The sequence below is a fragment of the Diabrotica undecimpunctata genome, chromosome 5 (assembly GCF_040954645.1).
Source record: "Diabrotica undecimpunctata isolate CICGRU chromosome 5, icDiaUnde3, whole genome shotgun sequence".
In the NCBI taxonomy this organism is placed as follows: Eukaryota; Metazoa; Arthropoda; class Insecta; order Coleoptera; family Chrysomelidae; genus Diabrotica; species Diabrotica undecimpunctata.
The window spans coordinates 76,247,250-76,270,145 of NC_092807.1; the positions used below are offsets into that span (position 1 = coordinate 76,247,250).

Here is a 22,896-nt window from a genome sequence, read left to right on the forward strand (position 1 = left end):
TTTCAGCCTCCTGGCACGCTATGTATCTCCAAACATCCCTATGATGAGATACGAAACAATCGTTAATGAAATAATGGGTGCCGCTATAAACGAAAAAAAAAATACTGATCGCCGGGGACATAAATGCGAAGTCCAGACAATGGGGTTCCCCCATAAACAACAAAAAAGGGGAACTCTGGAATGAATGGATAGCCCAGGCTGGCCTCCAAGTGCTAAACAACAATAAGCCAACCTTCGTACGGGGGGCCAGCCAATCACACATTGACATCACCGATATATACGAGGTACGGCAAAATCATATTTCAACAAAAACAAGTACCTATCGGAGGTCAGAAAAATAAATGAGGATGAGATTTCTGACCTCGGCCAACTTCGAACAGCTCTACAAAATGAGGCAAAATTGTCTACCGAGAAGAAGAAACATAAAAAAACCCCCCTATTGGTGGACAGATGAGATAGAAGATCTACGGGAGAGATGCCTCAGAGCTCGAAGGAATTATACGAGAAGCCAGGGCAACCTCGAGCTTAAAGACACATACAAGGATTTGAAGAAAAGATTAAATAATACAATAAAAAAAGAGAAAAAAGAAAAGTGGCAGACCCTGATAACAGCACTCGACGAGGATATATGGGGTGATGCATACAAAATCACAATGAAGACCTTAAAGCTAATGGCCCCATATAGACTCGACGAGATCAGCTGAACTCCTCTTTCCCACCAAGGACATGCCAGATTTCACCAAGGTTTTCCCAACCATGATAGAGGAGTTCACAGAAGAGGAGGTGAAAACCGCTGGTCAGGATACGAAGACAGGGAAAGCTCCCGGCCCTAACGGGCTGCCACCAGAGGCAATAAAGATAATAGCAACTGAGAAACCAGGTTTGATCAGAAAAATATAATGATCTACTGCAGAAACAAGAGGTTCCCAAGGACTTGAAGGAGGCGAACTTGGTTCTACTCCTGAAGCCCGGGAAACCCCCTGATTCACCGACCTTTTATCGGCCAATATGCCTTCTGGACTGCCTTGGCAAGTTCTATGAAAGACTTATCAAGAAGAGGCTGGAAGGCATGTTGGAAGATGAGAGAGTCTTATCCAACCAACAGTACGGATTTAGGAAAGGCAGATCGACAGTCAAGCAAGAAAATATGGGTGGTTCTTGTTCTGTTGGACATAAAAAATGCTTTTAATTCAGCAAACTGGGGCCTTATAGTAGACTGAGTAGTCGAAAGCAGGGCTCCGGAATATATGTCCCATATAATAAAGGACTACCTTTCTGAACGATCCGTATGCATATCCAAGAAGAAAAAGAAACAAATGACCGCGGGAGTACCCCAGGGGTCAGTCCTGGGACCCTTACTCCGGAATATGTTATACAATGGGGTACTAGAAATTCACAAGCAGAGACAAGGAGTCAAAGGGATAGCATATGCAGACGATCTAGCCCTATTGGTTGAGGATGATATGAATTGGGGCATAACAGAAAAGGTAAATAAAGCAATAAACCCGACCGCGGCGTGGATCGAGAAGAACGACTTAAAATTAGCAGTAGACAAAATAGAGATAATAATTCTTAGAGGACCAAGGAAAAGGGATGACTTAGTTTTCAAATATCAAGGCTCCGAAATAAGACCCCAATGGACAGTCAAGTATCTTGGTATTACTTTCGACAACCGACTTACCTTTGAGCAGCATATACAAGAAGCATTGAACAAATTATTGTCAAACATAGGGGGGCCCGGATCTCAGAAGAGATCAGTTATGTTACAATCAATACTATCGATCATCTTATACGGGGCCCCCGTGTGGCACGAGGTCCTCCAGATGAAGAAATATAAGGACATGCTCTCTACTGCTCAAAGGAAACCTCTGATCAGGGTGTGCAGCGCGTACAGAACTGTATCTACCATTGCCTTACAGGTAGTGGCTGGTTCTGTACCCGTGCACATCCTGGCCAGGGAAAGAGCTCGAATGTATCAGAGGGGCAACGGGGCGGTTCGTTCAGGGCCACAAGAAAGAGCCAGAAGCTTGGTGATGTGGCAGAGGGAATGGGCAGCCGAAGTCGAAAAGGCGGCCTGGACGAGGTCCCTGGTCTCGGATGTAGTGAGGTGGTACGGGTGTCGGCATCGGCGCGTCAACTACTACTTCACGGAGTTTCTGACGGGGCACGGATCGTATAGGAAATACACCCATAGAATCGGTAGGTCCGGAGACGATCTATGTCCTGAGTGTGGAGTGGTGGACGATGCACGGCATGTTGTTTTCGACTGCCCCGCATACCACACGGGGCGAAACGAACTGCAGCTGAGCCTGGGATCTCCACTAGACGAGCCTCACAAGCTGATCGATAAAGCCATCGACAGCACGCACGATTTCGAACTGATCGTTGCCTTTGTTACAAAAACCATAAAGCACAAGGAAGAGAAAGAGAGGCGGCTGCAGATAAACTGACCGCTATATTTATTTATTGTTTTAAAAATGTGTGTTATTTATTTACTTATTTTATTGTATTTTATTTATTCAAGTTACTTTCGTTTTTACTACATTTTATCTATACCAATTTTAGCTGTTTTTTACTTTTATTTTACCTACATTACTTTTAACTTATTTTTTATCTATTTTTATTTATTGATTAATTTATTTTATTTCATTGTAGGGGCCGTGGGACATGGGACGGGAAAAGACTTTTTACATCCAATCCCGTCGGATGTCCCGATACCCCGAAAATTAGTGAATGAGGGTATGAATGCGGAACTGAATTGATGGAAGTAAGAATGAATGGTGTTACTGTTAATTGCCAACTGGTTCTACTCGTTAGTTCCAATGTGGAAGTGGTGGCAACCAGGCTGACTCGCCGGAATAATAATTGAGCAGGACGGTAGCTTCACCGACCAGTCTCGCCCGGGCCTTATGCGGGTGAGGGAGGTAAATCCATGTAATGCACGCGAAAAGTGTCAGAGGGAAGTTAAGAGTAAGGCTGACGGGCCAGATATGCTCGCTACTCTCCCGGTACTGTAATTTTACCTCGACGATGGTGGGAGGGCCGAGTAACCGGTCGTGGTCCCTGAGAATGTGAGGGGAGCACGACCAGTGAAACCAAGAACAGTACCAAGCGTCCAGCGCCTGTGCACCGGGTGAGCGCCGGACACCGCCGCTGGACGCTAAAAGGCGCCGCAATAGACCCAATTGCTACGCCTTCCATCCCTTACATCTGGCTGTGCCGCATCCCGACGAACTTGAAGGACTTAGCGCTTTCACTGCTACCCCCTTTAGTTTGTGGCACCATCCCAGTCAAAACATGGTCTACGACCATATCTTCGACGGCCGTTTTTTCTTCCACATAAATACTCCGAGTACAGCCAGTATGATCCCCTCCTTCCCCGACCAACATCCTTAGGAGAAAACCTAGGCCAAAATCCGACGGAGTAAACCAGCGGGAAAAAATCCGTAATCCAAGGTGTTAGAAACCGTGCTGAAGGATGAATGACCACACGAAACGGGACCACAAACGGTTCCCTCGGGGCGTCTGGCGAATCCCCGTTGTAAGCAGCCTTACCACCACATGCGGGGCTCTGTGATGGAGGACCTTTTTTTTCCCTAGCTACTCGTGGGATTTAAATGCTTAATAAATTCTCTAAAGAAACCGCGGACGACCTGGGCGGCAATCCAGGAAGAAAACTAGACACAGCAAGGAGGAGAAAAAATTCTCTTCCTGACGACCATAATCTAAAGAGAAAAGCCTCGTACATTAGGTCGATCTCCGAAGTATAAAAAAAGAGACCGTGCAGTCAAGCAATGGAGTTGCTTGACTACATAGATGATATGACAAAACAAATAGAGCGGCTTACTTCCTTAATACAGGAGTACCCAAATACGGCAAGACCTTTAAAGGAACTTCATAGGCAGCTCCACAAGCGGCATGCACCCCATCGTATGGAGCACATCCGCAAATGATTGCATAGTCATGCTATTGAGCCTATCGAAAAAATAACTGTGGACTCAGACGTCCAATGTGACCTTCCGTGTGCTGAAGGCTCTATTGTGCCGAGACCCACCATGACGGATTGCGGCACGCAGACCGATGCCTGCCACGGACCTCCCGCGAGGACCAAGGTGAGCCTAGAAGGTGTCAGCACTTTTGCAGACTTCCAGAGGCACGCTCGCTTTGAGTGGCCTGAGAGGTTATATCAAAAAACGACTATGGAGCTCTCAACTCTACTATGTGATATTGATCACTAACGACAGACACTGGGTGGGACCTTGTGGAAATTGTAAACGAATGCTGCGAGAAAATGAACAGGTGGATGGAAAATAATGACCTCGAACTCGCAGGCCACAAGACAGAAGTGGTCATCCTTAAAGCTCCAAGGAATGGGCCGGACCTGACCTTCCAAATAGGCAATAGCCAATTAGAGCCGACGAACTGCGCGAGGTATTTAGGCATCGACCTGGACAGAGGCCTGAGGTATACGAAACACCTGTTAGGAGTGGTTAAGAAGGCGGATAAACGGACGGCAGCTATCCAAAGAATAATACCCAACATAGGAGGGCCCAGCAGCAACAAGAGAAAATTGTACCTTCAAGTAGTGCAATCGACCCTTCTATATGGAACTCCCGTTTGGATTAACGTACTAAAATACCAGAAGTACAAAGATATTATAACAAGAGCCCAAAGGAAGCCCCTTTTAAAAGTGGTGAGCGCGTACCGAACCACTTCTACGCTGGCCTTACAGGTGATTGCGGGAACGCTCCCCATCCACCTGCTTGTCAAAGAAAGACAAATGCTGTATGAAGCCCATGACGGTCACCTACCTCAGGTAAGAAGGTGCGAGATGCTTATAGAATGGCAAAGAGAATGGGAGGTACAGACCACGAAGGCTCGTTGGACCAAAACGCTTATCCCCGATGTTGTAGCATGGTACAACTGTAAATTTAAAAGAGTAAATTACTATTTTACTCAGTTCCTGACCGGTCATGGACCTTTCAGATCCTACACATATGGCATCAAAAAAACCAACGATGACATATGCACCTCGTGTGATGAGAGGGACGATGCGGAACATTGCATCTTCCGGTGCAATGTTTTCGCCTACGAACAACAAAGGCTGCAGAATAGATTCGGCGCGATCGCGCCCAACAACGTCATGCAGATTGCAATGACCAGCAAAGAGAATTTTGAATATATAATCAACCATATAACAGGTATCATGAAAAGGAAGACTATAATAGAAAGAACCGAACAAGCTGGGTGAGGGGTCAAATACAAAAATAAATAATAAAAAAAAATCTTTTTTTATTTCTTTCTTTTTCTTTTCTGTACAAAAATGTACCAAATGTTACCCTTTACGGTAACCCCCCTTTTTTAAGCTCTCAAGTTTCTCCGCTTGGGAACTAGGTCTCCTTCCTACACGCTTACTGCTTTTAGGTAAGTGCTGTAACTAAAATAAATAGCCCTAAGGGTACCTTTAACCCAGTCTGCGCGTGGTATCCCCATGTTTCGTTCGCTAATGAACTCGTCCAGGGATACCACGGGTCGAAGAGGGGGTGGTTTTAGTTGGTAGGCGACCTGGCAGGGATGTCCGAAGGGGACCCTCTGTCACATAGTTTGACATCGTGCCGTCGGCGTATGTCTCTGGTCCTTTTGGTTGAATCCAACAGTACTAGGCACACCTTCCCTAGTCGATTTTACGAATCTTTCCACCTCAGTCCAAAAAAAAGAAGAAGAATCCGACACACCTGGGCTGACACCCGATTCCAAACGATCTTTTAGAAGATTCCAAGTCAGTGTTCACTGTATCTCATAAACCAGTTGATCGATCCTTCTTAAATTTTGCACATTTCTTTTATATATAAATTACTAAATTACTAGGTCGCAAAGTCAACATATTGTCCATTTTGTTATAATTAACTTTATAACATCAAATTAGCCAAATTTTAACAAATTTTTTTCAAAAATTCAAAAAATTTTTTTCGTTCTAAAATTTGAAAAAACGATAAAATGAACAATATTTCTCTGCAACCTAGGGAAACGTAAACTAATGAAATCTTTTTAGTTGTTTGTCAACAGATGATCCAGTTAATTTTTCTAAAAAAAATCTTAAAAACATGTTTAAAATATTGAAAATAAACTGTACTACCTACCCCCCTTAATTGATATCACAAACATTTATATTAATATTTAGTTAAAATATAAAAATACTCATCCCTTAACATTTACCCCTATCATCTAATGTAAAGTAATATAAAAAGTGTATTTGAAATATAATATAAAAACTAATAAAAAGTGCATTTAAAATGGACTTAAAATGCACTTTGGTAACTATTTTTCACAATTTTATTAAAACCACTGACACTGACAACTTTTAGTTTTTTTTTATTTAACATCCAATGTTTATTGCAATCTGTCTCGTTACAAACAATAAGCAATATGTATAATTTATGTACAATAACATAGTGGTAAGCTGCCCAGTGGCGAGCATCCAGGTAAGACATAATATAAATATAATCTATGATATAACAATTAATTTAAACTTTCACTTAACAAACAGAGTTTAATACCGATAACCATCACTGACACACATATGAGTATTACAAGGCTAAAAACACAAATTACGGACAGATTTAGAAAACACCAGAATATAAACTTGTTATTTCACCGCACCATGACACTATGCTCTATTTCTCCTGATTTACTAGAGGTCCAAAGGGTCTGGTCGTTTTAATCTTCTTACGTGTGAAATGTTGAGCAGATCCGTGGCCAGCGGATTTGGATGGCAGGATAGTCTGGTCTTGTATACAGAGTTTACAGCTGATACTGCTTCGCAAACTGTTGGTAGCTGTAAATCGTGGTGTAATCTGTGGTTCGTGATATACCAAGGGGCATTACAGATCTGGCGCAGTACTTTCGATTGGAAACGTTGAAGTTTTTGTATGTTGGTATTACTTGCTGTACCCCAGATTTGTGCTGCATATTGCCATACCGGTTTTAAAATACATTTATATATCAGAAGTTTGTTTTCCAGGCTAATATTTGATTTTCAACTCATGTACCAATACATTTTCCTGTAGATTAAGCTGAGTTGAAGGCGTTTCTTCCAGATGTGGGTGCCCCAATTAAGTTTGCTATCCAAATGGATTCCTAAGTATTTAACGACGGTATTAACTGGTAGTGGAGTGTTGTTTATAGAGACTGGTGGCGCGACACCTTTTTTTAAAGTAAACGTTATTTGTGTTGATTTTAAACTGTTAACTTGGACTCGCCACAGCTTAAGCCAGCTCTTTAGTTTAAGTAGGTGATTTTGTAATACCTGGGCTGCCTCAGCTGCTGTAGAATATGAAGCCATGATAACTGTGTCATCGGCATATGTAGCGATTGTTGTATTGGTCGTCGTTGGGAGATCTGATGTGTATATTAAGTAGAGAGTGGGTCCTAGTATGCTTCCTTGTGGGACTCCGGAACAAATTGGAAACAGGTTAGTGATTTCCCCACCTCTTTTGACTTGAAAGAATCGATCTGTCAGGTAGGATCTTAAAAGTGAACTTATGGGATTAGGAAATTTAGATTTAATTTTGGAGATAAGACCTACATGCCAAACTTTGTAGAATGCTTGAGAGACATCTAGAAATGCAGCAGTACAGTAATTTTTTTGTTCGAGCGAATTTCTGATAGTCTTTACCACCCTACGAATTTGCTCGATAGTACCATGTTATTTCCTAAACCCAAACTGATAATTCGGTAAAACATTACTGTCATATAAAATAAGCTCCAGTCTTCTCAGAAAAATCTGTTCAAATACTTTGGATATAATAGGCAACAAGCTAATTGGGCGGTATGAAGATACTTCCGTGTGATCCTTATTAGGTTTTGGAATAAGAACAATTTGAGCAACTTTCCATTGGAGTGGAAAATAACCTGTTTTTAATATTGTATTAAATATATAAGTAATTAAACTTACGCCTTCGTTGGATAGATTTTTTAGTACTAAACTAGATATTAAGTCATATCCAGGTGACTTTTTAATTTCCAGATTATCAATTATTTCTTCGATTTCAAATTTCTTAACAGGTTTAATAGGTGGAGCCATTTGATATGGTGCATTTACGACTTCATGGATAGCTTGCTCTTCTTCAGTTGAGACTTCCCTCTGATGCGGTTGAAATACCTGCGGTTTTCTTTTGAGTAGTTTGCAAGCTCTATTCAGATATGCTTTATCTTCTGGATGCCTAGTAAGCTGCCATATCTTTCGCAGTTTTCTTTTTTCCAATATGAGTGTATTTATGTGTGCAGGATAGGACTCGGAGTTGTGTTTGTAATAAATTTCTGGGGTGGACGTCCAAGCAGCTTGCTGAATAACTGTAGTTAAGTGAGCAACTGCATTTTCTATGTCACTATCACTTTTAAGAGGCAAGTTTGGATTGACGGATGTTTTTATTTCTTCTCTATATCTGTTCCAGTTTGTTCTTTTATTAGAGAGTGTTAAATGTTTAGAACAGTTATGAATTTGGCTTTGTAGATCTATGAAGAAAGGGGAATGATCTGATGAGAGGTCAAATGAAGGAGAAATTTGGAGGTAGGTATGTGATATCCCTTTTACTATAGCAAAATCAATAAGATCAGGAATTTTTTGTCTATCAGTAGGCCAATACGTAGGCTCTCCAGTAGAGAAAGGAATTAAATGATTCTCATTAATACTTTTTAATAATTCTTCTATAAAAAATACGCAATCCCTCAACTAATTATCCAAGGAAAGATTGAGGGCAAGAGAGGAGTAGGTCGCAAACAAATGTCGTGGCTGCGAAATATAAAGAACTGGACATGCGTAACTAACACTGGCGAACTTTTGCATGCCGCAAAAGACAGACGTCTGACCTTAAGATAATTCGCCAACGCACTATAGGTGCACGGCACCATAAGAAGAAGAAGAAGAATAATTCTTCCACGTGAGATTACGATTCTGGAACTCCATTTATGATGTTTAGCATTATAATCTCCAGCAGAAATGAAACGGTGTCCTAGCATCTTAAAGTATTCAGTAAAATGATCAGCTTTAATTATTTTATTCGGTGGACAGTAAACAGCAGATAGAATAATCGAGCCTTGTGAATCTTCGACCGACACTGATGTGGCTTGGATGTTCTTCTTCTTCATGTGCCTTGTCCGTTCCGAACGTTAGCAATTAACATGGTTATTCTGACTTTGTTTACGGCAGATCTGAATAGTTCAGCAGATGACAATCCGAACCATTGCCGCAAGTTTTGGAGCCACGAGTGTCTTCTCCTCCCTGGACCCCTTCTGCTGTCTATTTTCCCTTGAACGATCAGTTGTATTACTCTATATTTATTATGTCTCATAACGTGACCCAAGTATTCCAACTTTCTTTTCTTTATACTTATTCCTACCTCTCTCTCTTTACCTATCCGGCGTAGTACCTCTTCGTTGGTCACGTGCTCAGTCCAGGATATACGTAATATACGTCGGTAAGCCCACATTTCGAAGGCCTCTACTTTTTTCATCAATGTTGCGATCATTGTCCACGCCTCCATTCCATATAACAAAACCGGGAATACATAACATTTCAGAAGTCGAATTTTGAGAGGTAGGGTGAGGTTTTTAGAGGTGAAAATTTGCTTCATGCTAGTGAACGATGCTCTTGCCTTTTCTACTCTTATACGTATTTCCTTCGCTTGATCCCAATTTGAGTTAACTGTTGTTCCCAAGTAGATGTACGAATCCACGTGTTCAATTCTTTCATTGTCTAATATCAGTTGCTGTGGTGGTTGTTGGGTTTTGCTTACTAACATCCATTTGGTTTTTGTGATATTTAGTCTGAGTCCGTATTGTGCACTTGTTTTTTGTATCTTACTCATTAGGCAACTCAGTTCCTCCATGCTACTTGCTAGAATCACAGTGTCATCGGCATACCTTATGTTATTGATTATTTCTCCATTTATCTTTATGCCTTCTGTGCTTTCCTCCAGCGCTGTCTTAAATACTTCTTCTGAGTATATATTAAAGACAATAGGAGACAAGATACAGCCCTGTCGTACCCCTTTCTTGATCTCAATTTTATTGGTCAATGTAGATCCTACTTTCACTTTAGCTGTTTGGCCCCAATAGAGACTCGCTATTGTTCGCATGTCTCTGTAGTCGAATCCGATCTTATGGAGAACTTCAATTATCTTTTCGTGCTTTACGTTATCGAATGCTTTTGCGTAGTCTATAAAGCATATGTACACGTCTTTGTTCATATCTCTGCAGCGCTGGATGAGTACCTGTAGACTAAAAAGTGCTTCTCTTGTCCCAAGAGAATTCCGAAACCCAAACTGCGAATCTCCAATGTTATCCTCGCATTTTTTGCTTATTCTGTTGTAAATAACCTTGGTGTATGCCTTCGAAATGTGGTTAATTAGACTTATCATCCGATGTTGATCACAAGACTTTGCTTTTGGTTTTTTCGGTATGGCAACAACAGTTGACTCTAGCCAGTCTTCAGGAAACTCCCCGCTGTTATAAATATTGTTAAAGAGTCTGACGAGTGAGTCTAGAAATTGACTGTTTGTTTCGCACAGCATTCTCAATACTTCCCCGTATACGTTATCGTTGCCTGGTCTTTTGTTATTTTTAAGACCCTTTATAGCATGGATGTTAACTTTATAGCTTGGATGTTAACTTTACTAATTTTATTTGTTTCATGATGCTTAATGTTATTTCTTATAATAATTGCCGTACCTCCGTGGGCTTTACCTAATGGATGTTGAGTTACATATGTTGAATATTTGGGAATATGGAAATGGCTCTTATTAGTCATGTGTGCTTCGGAAATAAACATAACATCTAGATTATGATAGTAGATAAATGCTTTAACTTCGTGGAAATGAGTGGTTAAGCCATTGGCATTCCAACAGCACATCTTTAGTTTAGTGTTGAAGGTTAAGCTTAGATATCAGAGACATTATGAGATCAAACATCTTATCCATTCTTTCCATTAACTTATGTACTAGTAGTTCTAGATTATTTTGTATATGTTGAGGAGTTGTTGTTTCTATTATATGAGAAGTCTCATTTATGGTAGATGTATTTCTATTATCTCTTCCTGCAACAATTTTCGCATAGCTGGTAGTTGGTTGAGTGGTTGAAGGATATACTGCACGAGGTGGTTGACTTGCGTTTTTATCTCTAAGTGTTGGAAATTTTTTTTTCTGTAGCTCTTTGTATATTGAGCATCCCTTATAGCTGGCAGGATGATTTTCTAGACAATTTACACATTGAACATCTTTTATATTTTTTGGTTTTGGGCATTGAGATGATAGGTGATTGCACACACATTTTACACAGCGCGGACTCCTGTGGCAATAATTGAGGGTGTGGCCAAAATTTTGACATCTTTGGCATTGGGGTAGTTCCCTTTTCGGATGCGGTGGCTCAACTGTGACAATAGAGTTTAGTAATTTTGTAATATATATATATATATATATATATATATATATATATATATATATATATATATATATATATATATATATATATATATATATATATATATATATATATATATATATATATATATAATATATATATATATACATACAGTGAAACGTCGATTATCCGTCTCTCTCTTAACCGTCACATCTGTTAACCGTCAGGGTCCATACATAAGATATATTACCAACATACATAAAAATTTAGTCATCAATTAATTTTTTTTTTTGAGCAGTGCGGATAAGCCAAACGAAATTCGTTGAAATGTGTACGTGAAGTTATGCCACCACCGCATTTTTTTATGTAAATAATTATTGTTCTTATTCAGGGCTCTGTATTAAACTTCAATTTAAATAGGTAATGATAAGTGATACCGTTCTTTTCGTTTCATTTTTAGAATCGCAAGCCGAAAAGTAAAACGCAGAGCACAATAATTATTACAGTCAATATCTGTGTGTCAACATAATTCAGTTTGATAAACTGCGTTAGGGTTTCACGGCCGTCGTCTAACTTGTTAAACTGTTTGTTCGGGCTGTTAGGCCGTTGTCTTCTAAGATTAGTTCTCGACGTTTCGCCAACACTAGGGGTTGGCGTCTTCTGGAGATGTTACTGCTCCGCTTGTAACCTGAAAATGACGCTGCGTTGTACTAAGGAGGCAATATTTATATTTCCCACTCGCCTCCCCTCCACTGGTTTCGAGGGGACTTGAGGGGGCGTGTCGTTGTTTGTAGTAGCTTTTCTTTCTTCGTGTTTGGCGGGAAGGGTGTTTGTGGATTTTAATATTGGTATCCATGTCTTGTTAATTTTCAGTCCCTCTTCTATCCGATTAAAGTTATTTGGGTGCTTATATATTTCCACCGCTTCCCGATACAACCGTGGGTAGTACTGTGAAGTTTTGTACAGCATCTACGTTTCTTCAAACAGTATTCGATGTTCTCCGCTTCCCAAAGCGTGTTCGCTTTCAGTTTGATTCAAATTCGAACTTAGTTGCATTGAGCAAAAAGTATGATGTTCCGAGAACAACAATCAATAATTTAAAGAAAAATGCTGATGGATGAAACATAGTTAGACAATGAAAAAAAGCCACAAATGAATCACTCGACACGGCACGACACGACACTCTGTATTTGTGGTTCGTTTGTTTTTTAACATGAAATTGAATGGCGATCCTTCATTCAAAGGAAGCAGCGGTTAGTTGGAAAAGTTCAAAAATCGCCACGGTATACGGGAACTGAAAATCGAAAGTGAAAAATAAAGCGCCGCAAATACTGAAGTCGTTGACGAATATAAAAGAAAGCTTCAAGATATGATCGATGAGACACGCGACAACGTGCTTTTCGTTAACTACCTCGCACAACATAATGCATGGATGTCCCAGGAAATATTCGCTGACTGATTCAAAATGGTATGTACTGCAAACCAAAATTTGTTTATCTATTTTTCTAACATCTTGTTTTTAAGTTTTTATACCAGACGTACGACACTACTTGCAAGCAAAAAATTTGCCACCAAAGGCGATTATCATTTTGGACGGTGCATTGCCCATCCTGAAGCCGGTATGCTGCGAAGTGACGATGAAAATATCACGTGCTCTTTTCTGCCTGCGAATACATCATTGATACAGCCAATGGATCAATCGGTCATTAAAAAATTCAAAGATACAGAAAAAAATATATTCAAAACCTAGTTATCGAAGAGGAATATTCTTTGCCAGAATACTGGAAAGCATACAATTTAAAACACGCAGTCGACAATGCTATGTCAAATTATTATCAAATAAAACACACAAATAAAATTTGAGAGTTATACTATGAACTTTTTTTTGTTCTGTTAACCGTCTTTTCGATTATCCGTCATACCCTTGGTCCGGTGCCCTGACGGATAATCGAGGTTCCACTGTATATATATATATATATATATATATATATATATATATATATATATATATATATATATATATATATATATATATATATATATATATATATATCTTTATTGTTACTTTGGATAGCCAGTTCTATATTAAATAGTGGCAGATCTTTCTTTGTGCCTCTTTGCTTAATGTTGGAGATGTTCAGTGCTGTATGTCCGTGCGCTAGCAACGCTTTTTTAATGTCATCTGGATCTGTTGAAGGATGTAAATTACATATAACAACTCGAAATCCACGGTTTTGTTTCAATTGGTATGTATGGTACTGAGTATTTTTTTCTGCTAAAGATTTTACAATTAATGAATAGTTTTTGGATGAGTCAGCTTGAACTTTAATTTGGTTGTTTGCAAGACATTTCAAAGTGTATTTACCTGGAGTTATCTGCTGTAGTAATTCCTGTAATGGTTTGATACACTCAACATTTTGGATAAATATAGGTGGTGGCTGTTCGTCTTTTTTTTCTTCCAGCATTTCATCCTCTTCATTAGGTTTATCATTTTCAAGTGCCTCGTATCTGTTAGATGTAAGAACAGTTTTACTTGGTCAATAATCTTTCAGTGTAGCTTGTTTGGTGTTTTTCAATTCAGGACTATCATCGTTGCGTTGACGTTTCTTGTAGTGGACTGATACCCATTCACTATCACTTTTTACCTCATCTGCATCTGTGAGATTTTTTTTTTGTGGTTTTTCTATTTGAAAGTTTGATAATTTTGTTTGTAGATCGTTGTTGCATATTTTAAATTTTTTTTGCTGTTCATCTAGAGAGTTGTAACTGTCTTTTCGATTTCTTCCAGGTGGAGGAGTACAGGCTAGGCAGGATTTTCTAATGGCTGGATTTATGTCCTCAATGCATTGATAACTAGTTGGTTCTTGGTTATTTAGTTGGTGATCCATAGTTTTCCACTAATTACAACTAGGAATTGTTAAGATATTCCGGCCTATTTTGTTAATATACCGGACTATTTTATTTATATTTATGTTAATAAATGAAGTGAACAAGGAACTAATACAATTAAATTTGTATTAGTTCCTTGTTGGATAATTATAATAACATTGAACACAAACACTTTTTTCGGTTGTTTTTAATTGTCTTGATAACTAATGGCTTATACTAATTATAGGTACTATGTAATTACAAAAAGATAAGATAATTATACACAAGTACTTCTTCGATGCTTGTTTCCAACAAGAAGGTTAGAACGAGACTGAGGCAAAGGTATCTAAGTATACTTTCTTTCAATGTAGTATTTCATGTAATGGAAAAAATTGTTATTAGCACTAGCAAAACATAAGTTACATTTGATTTTAGAGGTGTAACACTTCACCAAGACACCTCAAAAAGAGGTGTAACACTTTAAATAAATTTATACTTTTTCACAAGAACAGAGTTAAGATGAAAAGAAAAATCATGGATGCCTGTATTCTACTGCAAAATACCAATCCAAGTAATGATGTACCACAGAAGGTCTATTTCCTATTTAAAATTAAGGGGTTTTGGTACTTTAAGTGAGAGAGTTGACAAATGACTGATGTTTATAATATTAAAAGATGACCCATTCAAAATAAAAATCAACCTGTTTCACTTTTTCTCAAAATCCAATATAGAAAGCCCACTACAGAAAAAAAACACTAAACCTCTTGGAAAAAAGTTATTTAAAATTCTTTATAAAATGTATATAATTAAAACACCTAATCGGGCTACATCACAATCATAAAACGTTTTCGGAATCTATATTCCACAGCAACAGTTGCTATCAACAAGTCCTTGTAGACACTTTGTCTCAGGACCAGCAACCTCAAGTAGAGTCTTACGTTACCATGTCATCAATTCCACTTGTAACTTTAACATCATAACATATATGATCGAATAAGCTAAATTTAAATTAATAACATTTAACAGGTTTTTACCCAAATATTTATTGGCTCAAAACATGTACACCTAGACACACTGATATATAGATTCCAAAAACGTTTTGTGATTGTGATGTAGCCCAATTGGGTGTAATTATATATCTTTTATAAAGGATTTTAAATAAATTTTGTGTGATACATGGTATACCTCCAGCTACAGGAACTTAGTTTCCTTGTGGATTTTAAACCTCTTGGCTTCTGAACCCCTCAATTAATCAGTGGTACCTACATAAATACCTGTCATTGCAACAAACATTCCTGCACTTTCCTTAAATCTACTTATTGTTCATTTTCTGTTTAATTTTGTTGTAAATTTTAAAACATAAATTACTTCTTTAATTTGATGATTTACAGAGACATAGAGAAGCTATACAGATGCAATAAGAACATAGTATTTATGGCATCTGTATAAAGTTTTCAATATCATTTATAAAAAGTTAAACAAACAAACAAATACAATAAGACCAGTAGGACTCTTGTAGAACTCATTATTATGTAGAATTAAAATTTGTTTGATCTCTCATTGTTTACCATTGATCTAAAATTATAACCCACATCAATGATTCACACATCAATCACTAATCTATTTAGAACATAATACATTTGAAGGCATTTCCAAAGCAAAGGTATTAAAATTATACAAATGATATGTAAGGCCATGTAAAAACATGTGAGTTTTGCCAAAACAATATCTAAATTTCTGATTATGTGACAGATATAGAGAAGCTAGAAAGTGTGCAAAGGTATTTCACCAAATAACACCCAGAACTAAGAATATATCTAATTTTAATAGATTAAGACAGTTAAATTAATTACTATTTAAATGGAAATAAGCCCCAATTAAAGGTTAAAATACGTTTATTGACGTTTCAATTTCCACTTCGGAAATCGTTCTCAAAATACAAACATTATGAAATTAAACAAATTTTGTTTTTTTGTTACTTAGTGAAAAATTCTTCTAATAATTTAATTTTTTCTAACTCATCTATATTGACAATTCAGACATATATTATACATTTTAAAGTAGACGACTTTAAAATGATATTGCCAATATTGTTGAGTTGCGTTCCTTGGACGACTTTACTTATAAGATAGTTCATTCAATTACATGAAATCAACTTTAACTTGAGAATATCTGTCAGAAAAGATCATAACATGTAATTCGTCTTTAAAAAGACAAATACATGCCATGATGACAGTAAAATTGTCCTGTTAGTGATTCCATAGTAAATTATGAGGGAAAAACCAGGAAAAAACCTCATAATACTATCCCGACATGGTAAGTATTTGATCGTGCATTTAGTTTACCTTCAATAAACACCAAATTCCGATTTTATATGTTTGTTATTTAAAAAACATAAATGATGTATTCTCCATATGTTACTGACTTACCAATACTGGTATTTTCCTTTTAATAACTTCCTCTTTCAATATGGGTAACCAGATCCTACTACATTCTGCCGAGGAATTCACGACACAATTGGTCTCATTTAGCATTATTTATTTATTTAGTCTCATTTGCTAAATGAGACCAATTGTGTCGCGAATTCCTCGACAGAATGTAGTAGGATCTGGTTACCCATATTGAAAGAGGAAGTTATTAAAAGGAAAATACCAGTATTGGTAAGTCAGTAACGTATAGAGAATACATCATATATGTTTTTTAAATAACAAACATATAAAATCGGAATTTGGTGTTTATTGAAGGTAAACTAAATGCACGATCAAATACTTACCATGTCGTGATAGTATTATGAGGTTTTTTTCCTGGTTTTTCCCTCATAATTTACTATGGAATCACTAACAGAAGAATTTTACTGTCATCATGGCACGTATTTGTCTTTTTAAAGACGAATTACATGTTATGATCTTTTCTGACGGATATTCTCAAGTTAAAGTTGATTTCATGGAATCGAATGAACTATCTTATAAGTAAAGTTGTCTCAGGAACGCTACTCAACAATATTGGCAATATCATTTTAAAGTCGTCTACTTTAAAATGTATAATGTATGTCTGAATTGTCAATATAGATGAGTCAGATAAAATTAAATTATTAGAAGAATTTTTCAATAAGTAACAAAAAACAAAATTTGTTTAATTTACTAATGTTTGTATTTTGAGAACAATTTCCGAAGTGGAAATTGAAACATCAATAAACATATTTTAACCTTTAATTGTGGCTTATTCCCATTTAAATAGTAATTAATTTAAAATGCCACAAGAAAATAGCTTCAGAACAATATTAAGACAGTTAAACATTAACATTGCCAAAGAACAAATGGTAATCTGATTGAAACTATATAAAAGTGACTTTAATAGCATTATTTTTAACTATTGTTACTAATTTGCTTGACTGTGATAATTGAGATGTGAATCTGATTCATTCAAAAAACTTCAGTGATATTATTGGATTTTAAATCCACCTATTCCTGAAAACTATAATATCTGATATCTAGAATCTAGATGTGTACAAAGAGTTGCCCTGAGCTCAATCCTTTTGATACTATCATAGGTATCTAGATAAATTTTCAGCTTAAAAAGGGTGACAACCGTTTGGTTTAAATCTGAATGATAATATTATTTTGATATAAGAAGTATGATTTCACTTACCTAAACCTTTTTTTAGAACTTTATCAAAATTGTTCATAAAAGATTCATTTAAGGTACTTGAAAATGGTGGAGACTTCTTTTCCAGGCTTCCAAATAAATTTTTCCTGTAAGGTTCAATATAAGAAGCTTTTCGTTTTCGATTGGAAGGTGTCTCATTCTGAAAGGAAGTATTTTCTCCAGACAGAGAATGAGAAAAGTCAAAATAGCCTGAATCAGCAGGATTTTTGGAAAAGGTACTCATTTTGAATGTATTAAAAATATTAGAGAAAAAATATATAAAAGCTAGAAGCTTTTTTATCGACGTTATGATTTATATAGATATTTTAAAATGCAATGAAACATATACAACAGATTAAAATGGCGCCATTTTCCTGTGGACAATTTGTTTTCATCAAGGCACGAAGAAATCCTTTTCTAACATCATTAGCTTTTTGTGAAAACACATTTGCCACAAACTTAAAATTAAAGAATTTAACTGTTTTAAACAATAATTAATCAGGGTCACAGTTCTACGTTCTACACAAAAACTTTCCTATTTGAAAGTAACATAACTGACAACTGACTTAACTGACACTGACACCAATTGAAAATTATATAAGAGGGGATAAATTTCACATTTACATTTGACAATCGTCAAATCAGTAGTTGGTGTTGGTAGTTGCCAGATTGCAATTAATCTCGAAAGAGGCAAATATTTACTCGCCACTGTTTCATATAAATTAAAAATTGCAGTATACGTAAAATAGTATAATCAAAATGTATTTTTTAAAAGCTTTCTCTCTGCATATTTGAAGCATACAACCTATGTATTATAAAAACATCTCAACACTGCCAAATCGAAATATTTTATTTTACTTGACATTTGCGGCTATATTCAGCTTTCAGCTTCTACTCTCTGTAAGCTCAACCCTTCATTTTCATTAAATTTATTCTTTTTTGGTTTTAAAGAAATACTACTAAAAATGAGTGCGAAAGCTTTTTTAACAAGAAGGCTCACATTCTCTGCCTGTCATAGATTACATAGGTAAGTAACTTTTATTAAATGTAATTTATTAATACATATACACACAAATATTAAAAAAATAATTATATCCCATAAATTACAAAAAAAAGGTTAGTCAATTTATTCTTTATTGTATACAAAAAAGGGGCAATAATTAGTTGGTTAACTTTAATTTTCGTACAATGAACATAACCTATAGATATGTTTGACGCAGAGATATGTAAGAAAATCTTTTAAATGTAAGCTTAATATACGTCAGTGTTGCCATATATTCAATTATTTCACACTCTCACATATAAAATTATGGCAAGATTTATATTATATGAAATGAAAATTTAAAATTGAAAAATACATATATAATTAAACAAAAACGTGAAAAATACATATATAATTAAAAGCATTAAAATTATACCATAAATATTATAAAATAAAATTATATCTTGCATTTCTGCATTTAAAAATACTTATATAATAAAAACCATTAAAATTATGCTTAAGGTAAAAATTAATAGTTTAGAAACTTTAAAAACTACAGAATAAAGTAAAGTTAAATGAAAAAAAAAATTAGGTTAAACAAAAGAATACACTAAATATTTAGCTATATTTAAAGTGAAAAATACTATTTTATGAATGCTTTTTAATATGAATTCAAAAATTGTGGCTTCTCATAACAAAACATTATATAAAAATTAATGGGAAATCCCAGTAGTTGGCTGTATACCATCGTTTAAAAAACTTATACAGAAGTAAAACACTTCACATTTACCTAAGTATATACCTAAATAAAAATGTGAAGCATTTTACTTCTGTATAAGTTTTTTAAAACATTATATATATAATTTCGTCAAAGTATCTTTCTATTTTAAAACTCCTATACTTTATACAAAAAAATGTGGCAACACTGTGACGCACAAACTTATAGTTCGATGGCAAGGTTATGTTCATTTTACTCAAATTAAAGTTAGCCAATTAGTTTAGGGCATCCATTATAACCAAACTTTTATATGACATTTAACATGCATTTAACATAGGCTTAATGGTGTCAGAGTTGCCAAGTCTCCAGTTTTTCATACTGTCACATAATATAGAAATGCATTGAAATTATATAAAAATTCATAGATTTTAATTAAATTAATAGAGAGTTATCAAGTGAAAGAGTGATAATACGGTAACATTATTTTAGCAATGTAGCATGCGCAGTATGAAAATGAAAATTGAATTAAATGATTTTAACGTTTACGGGCTCCGTTACCGTACGTCGAATAGCGGGTTTGATATACGGTAACGTTAGCAGCGAATCGCACTAATTCGTCAAGACTCAGGACTCGGAGATTGAAGTTCCTGTTCTGTAATTTTGTTTCTGTGTATTAGTTAACACGGGTTTTCTGTTTTCTTGGTTAAGCATCTGCGAGACAAATAAAACATTTTATTATATTTCATTATATTTATCAATTATGGACAGGGAAATAGTGAAAAAGACAAAAAGGTTGCGGTTTACAAGCACTGATGATCTTTTACTAGTAAAGGAAGTGCGAGGAGTCAACCCTCTGGAATGTCCTGTTTTTCAAACCGAAAATACTGTTTGGCTTGTTCAGGCTCTAAGCTATCAAAATTTAACACAAAATGTACATTTTGTATGTTATCATTTAAAATATGATTTAGTGTTAATTCTTCTATAACTTTGTCATTTGCTTCAACTAATATTGCTTGTTCTAAAATTTATTCCATATTTCTGTAGAAAAAAATTTGAAACCCAAAATGTACAAAACCAGACAAAATATATAGGTACCTTGGGTGAAAGAAAACAAAAAAAATTAATTATTTTGCTGTCACATACCACGGTTCGTAGACCTACTACGGTTGCCTCTTCCGCCTAACCAATGAAATGAACATTAAGCGTAAGCCCGAAACTGAGGAGCGATTAATTACAGGGACCCGATCCGTCGACTGCGCATGCGCGAAACGAATGCGTTCGAAATATTTCGAACCTACACCTTCAAATGAAAATGTTAACGGTATATTGCCTTGTCGAATATTACACTAAAATTATACTTTGATATTGTGTTTGCAGAGGTATAAAATCCCAGCATAGAAAATTGTTTTGAATAGTTTCCTATTTAAATAATTAGTAAAATGTCAGTGAACTGTTTTGATTGTGGTAAAACTTTCTCAAATCAGTCTAACTTAAATAAACATATAAAAAATATACATGGTAAACTTTCTACGCCGATGCAATATGAGGAAAATGTGCATTTAAATAAGTGTCTGGAAGGTTGTAAGACATCTTTTCGATTCATTAGCGATTTAAGATTACATTTAGAAGAACATCACCCTCGTAATGAAACTGTGACCAAAAGTTTTAAAAATTTTGAAGGTAGGACTGATAAAATTCATCATAATAAAATTATTTTCCTTCGTCAATTTTTTTTAGAGTTTACAGCATGGTTAAAGCTTGAGGAAGAGGAAAACAATGTGCGCTATGAAAAATCTGAAGGAATCAAACGCAGTGGAACTGATAATCAGAAGATCTATTTCAATTGCAGTCGTTCAGGTGAGGAATTAATTGAGTTTTTAAAAGTTCTGTTTGTAGTTTATAAAAGATTATAATATAGACTATGTCAGTAAGTATAAATATGTGTGCTGTTTTACTGAATCTAACTATTTTAATTTATTTTTATGTATAATTACAGGAAAAAAAAAGAAGAGAAGAAAGTGCATATACTCGAACACAAAAATGTCAGGGTTCTTGTAAATTGAACAGAAATTGTACCAGTCAGATAATAATTACGTTAGTAATTGAAACAGGGTTCTGTAGTATGAGTTATTTTAAGACTCATTATGGACATGAAGAGGATATGCAGCACATGAGACTCTCTAAACTCAAACGCGAAAGTGTTGCTTCCAAATTTATTTGCATTTGTTTCAGTATCGCAGTAAGTTTTTAATAAACAATTTTGTCTTTTTTTATCACTTATTAACGAGGATGGACATTAATAATGTGATGCGTTCTTATAACATAGGTCTAAAGGATGGGTGCCGTCACAAACAAGATGCAGTCAGTGTCGAATTATGGATTCAAGAAATGTCTGGAACCGAAAATAATCCTGTAGTATTTTATAAACCTCAAAATTCTGAATGTACTGCATACAATTTAGAAAATAATGATATTTGTTTAATATTAATGAGTCCAGTTCAAGCAGAGCTGTTAAAAAAATTTGGTCAAGATCTTATATGCGTAGATAAGGGCCTCAATGCATATGATTTTGTAATGACTACAGTTCTGGTCATTGATGAATTTGGAAATGGATTTCCAGTAGCTTTTTTATTTTCAAATCGATAGGACTCCTACATTAATGAAGTTTATTTTACAGAAATTATGAAAGTTGTTGGGAAAATATAAACACTCTGTTTTATGTTGGACATTACTTCAGTTTTTTATCTCCCTTGGCAAAAAATTATGGGTACCCCACTTAAACAGTTAATATTGCTCATGGCACATGGATCGTGCTTGGCAACAAAATTTGGGGAAAGTGTCAGACTTGGATAAAAGAAAATGGGTTTATAAGTTATTGAATTATGTTCAATGTATACTGGATGAAGATCAGTTTATTTCTGATTTCAACAAATTCTTAAATCTTTTACTATCTGATGACGAGACTAAGAAGATGGGTGATTATGTAAAAACACATTATGGTAAAAATGTGGAACAGTGGGCTTATTGTTACCGAAAAACTTGTCCTGCAAATACAAATATGCATTTAGAGGCTATGCATAAAACGATTAAACACGTGTATTTAGAAGGAAAAAAAATTAAACGTATGGATAAAACATTGCATTGTTTACAAAGATTTATAAGAGATAAGACCCTGTAACGATACGATCGTTACCTACTTCTTCTTCTTAAAGTGCCCTCTCCTCAATGGAGGTTGGCTACTACAATTTTAAACTCTTCTCTATCTTCA

At 35.8% G+C, this 22,896-nt stretch overlaps 2 protein-coding genes and 1 long non-coding RNA gene across 3 annotated transcripts in view; 2 read left to right on the forward strand and 1 right to left on the reverse strand.

Moving 5' to 3' along the window:
• LOC140441396 (uncharacterized) overlaps positions 1-18,510 on the reverse strand; it is a 343,618-nt gene extending 325,108 nt beyond the window's left edge. The window contains exon 1 of the mRNA XM_072532110.1: positions 17,932-18,510. Within this exon, the coding sequence (XP_072388211.1) occupies positions 17,932-18,172 (241 nt within the window). The 5' untranslated portion in view covers positions 18,173-18,510. The remainder of the gene's footprint in view (positions 1-17,931) is intronic.
• Positions 18,511-18,596: 86 nt separating this feature from the next.
• The window catches only part of pr (6-pyruvoyl tetrahydrobiopterin synthase purple), a 98,870-nt gene continuing 94,570 nt past the window's right edge, over positions 18,597-22,896 (forward strand). Inside the window, exon 1 of the mRNA XM_072532111.1 lies at positions 18,597-18,955. Within this exon, the coding sequence (XP_072388212.1) occupies positions 18,894-18,955 (62 nt within the window). The 5' untranslated portion in view covers positions 18,597-18,893. The remainder of the gene's footprint in view (positions 18,956-22,896) is intronic.
• On the forward strand, positions 20,661-22,138 carry LOC140440664 (uncharacterized). Its single transcript, XR_011950904.1, has 3 exons — positions 20,661-21,308; positions 21,366-21,485; positions 21,625-22,138. It is a non-coding gene; the product is annotated as an uncharacterized lncRNA (long non-coding RNA).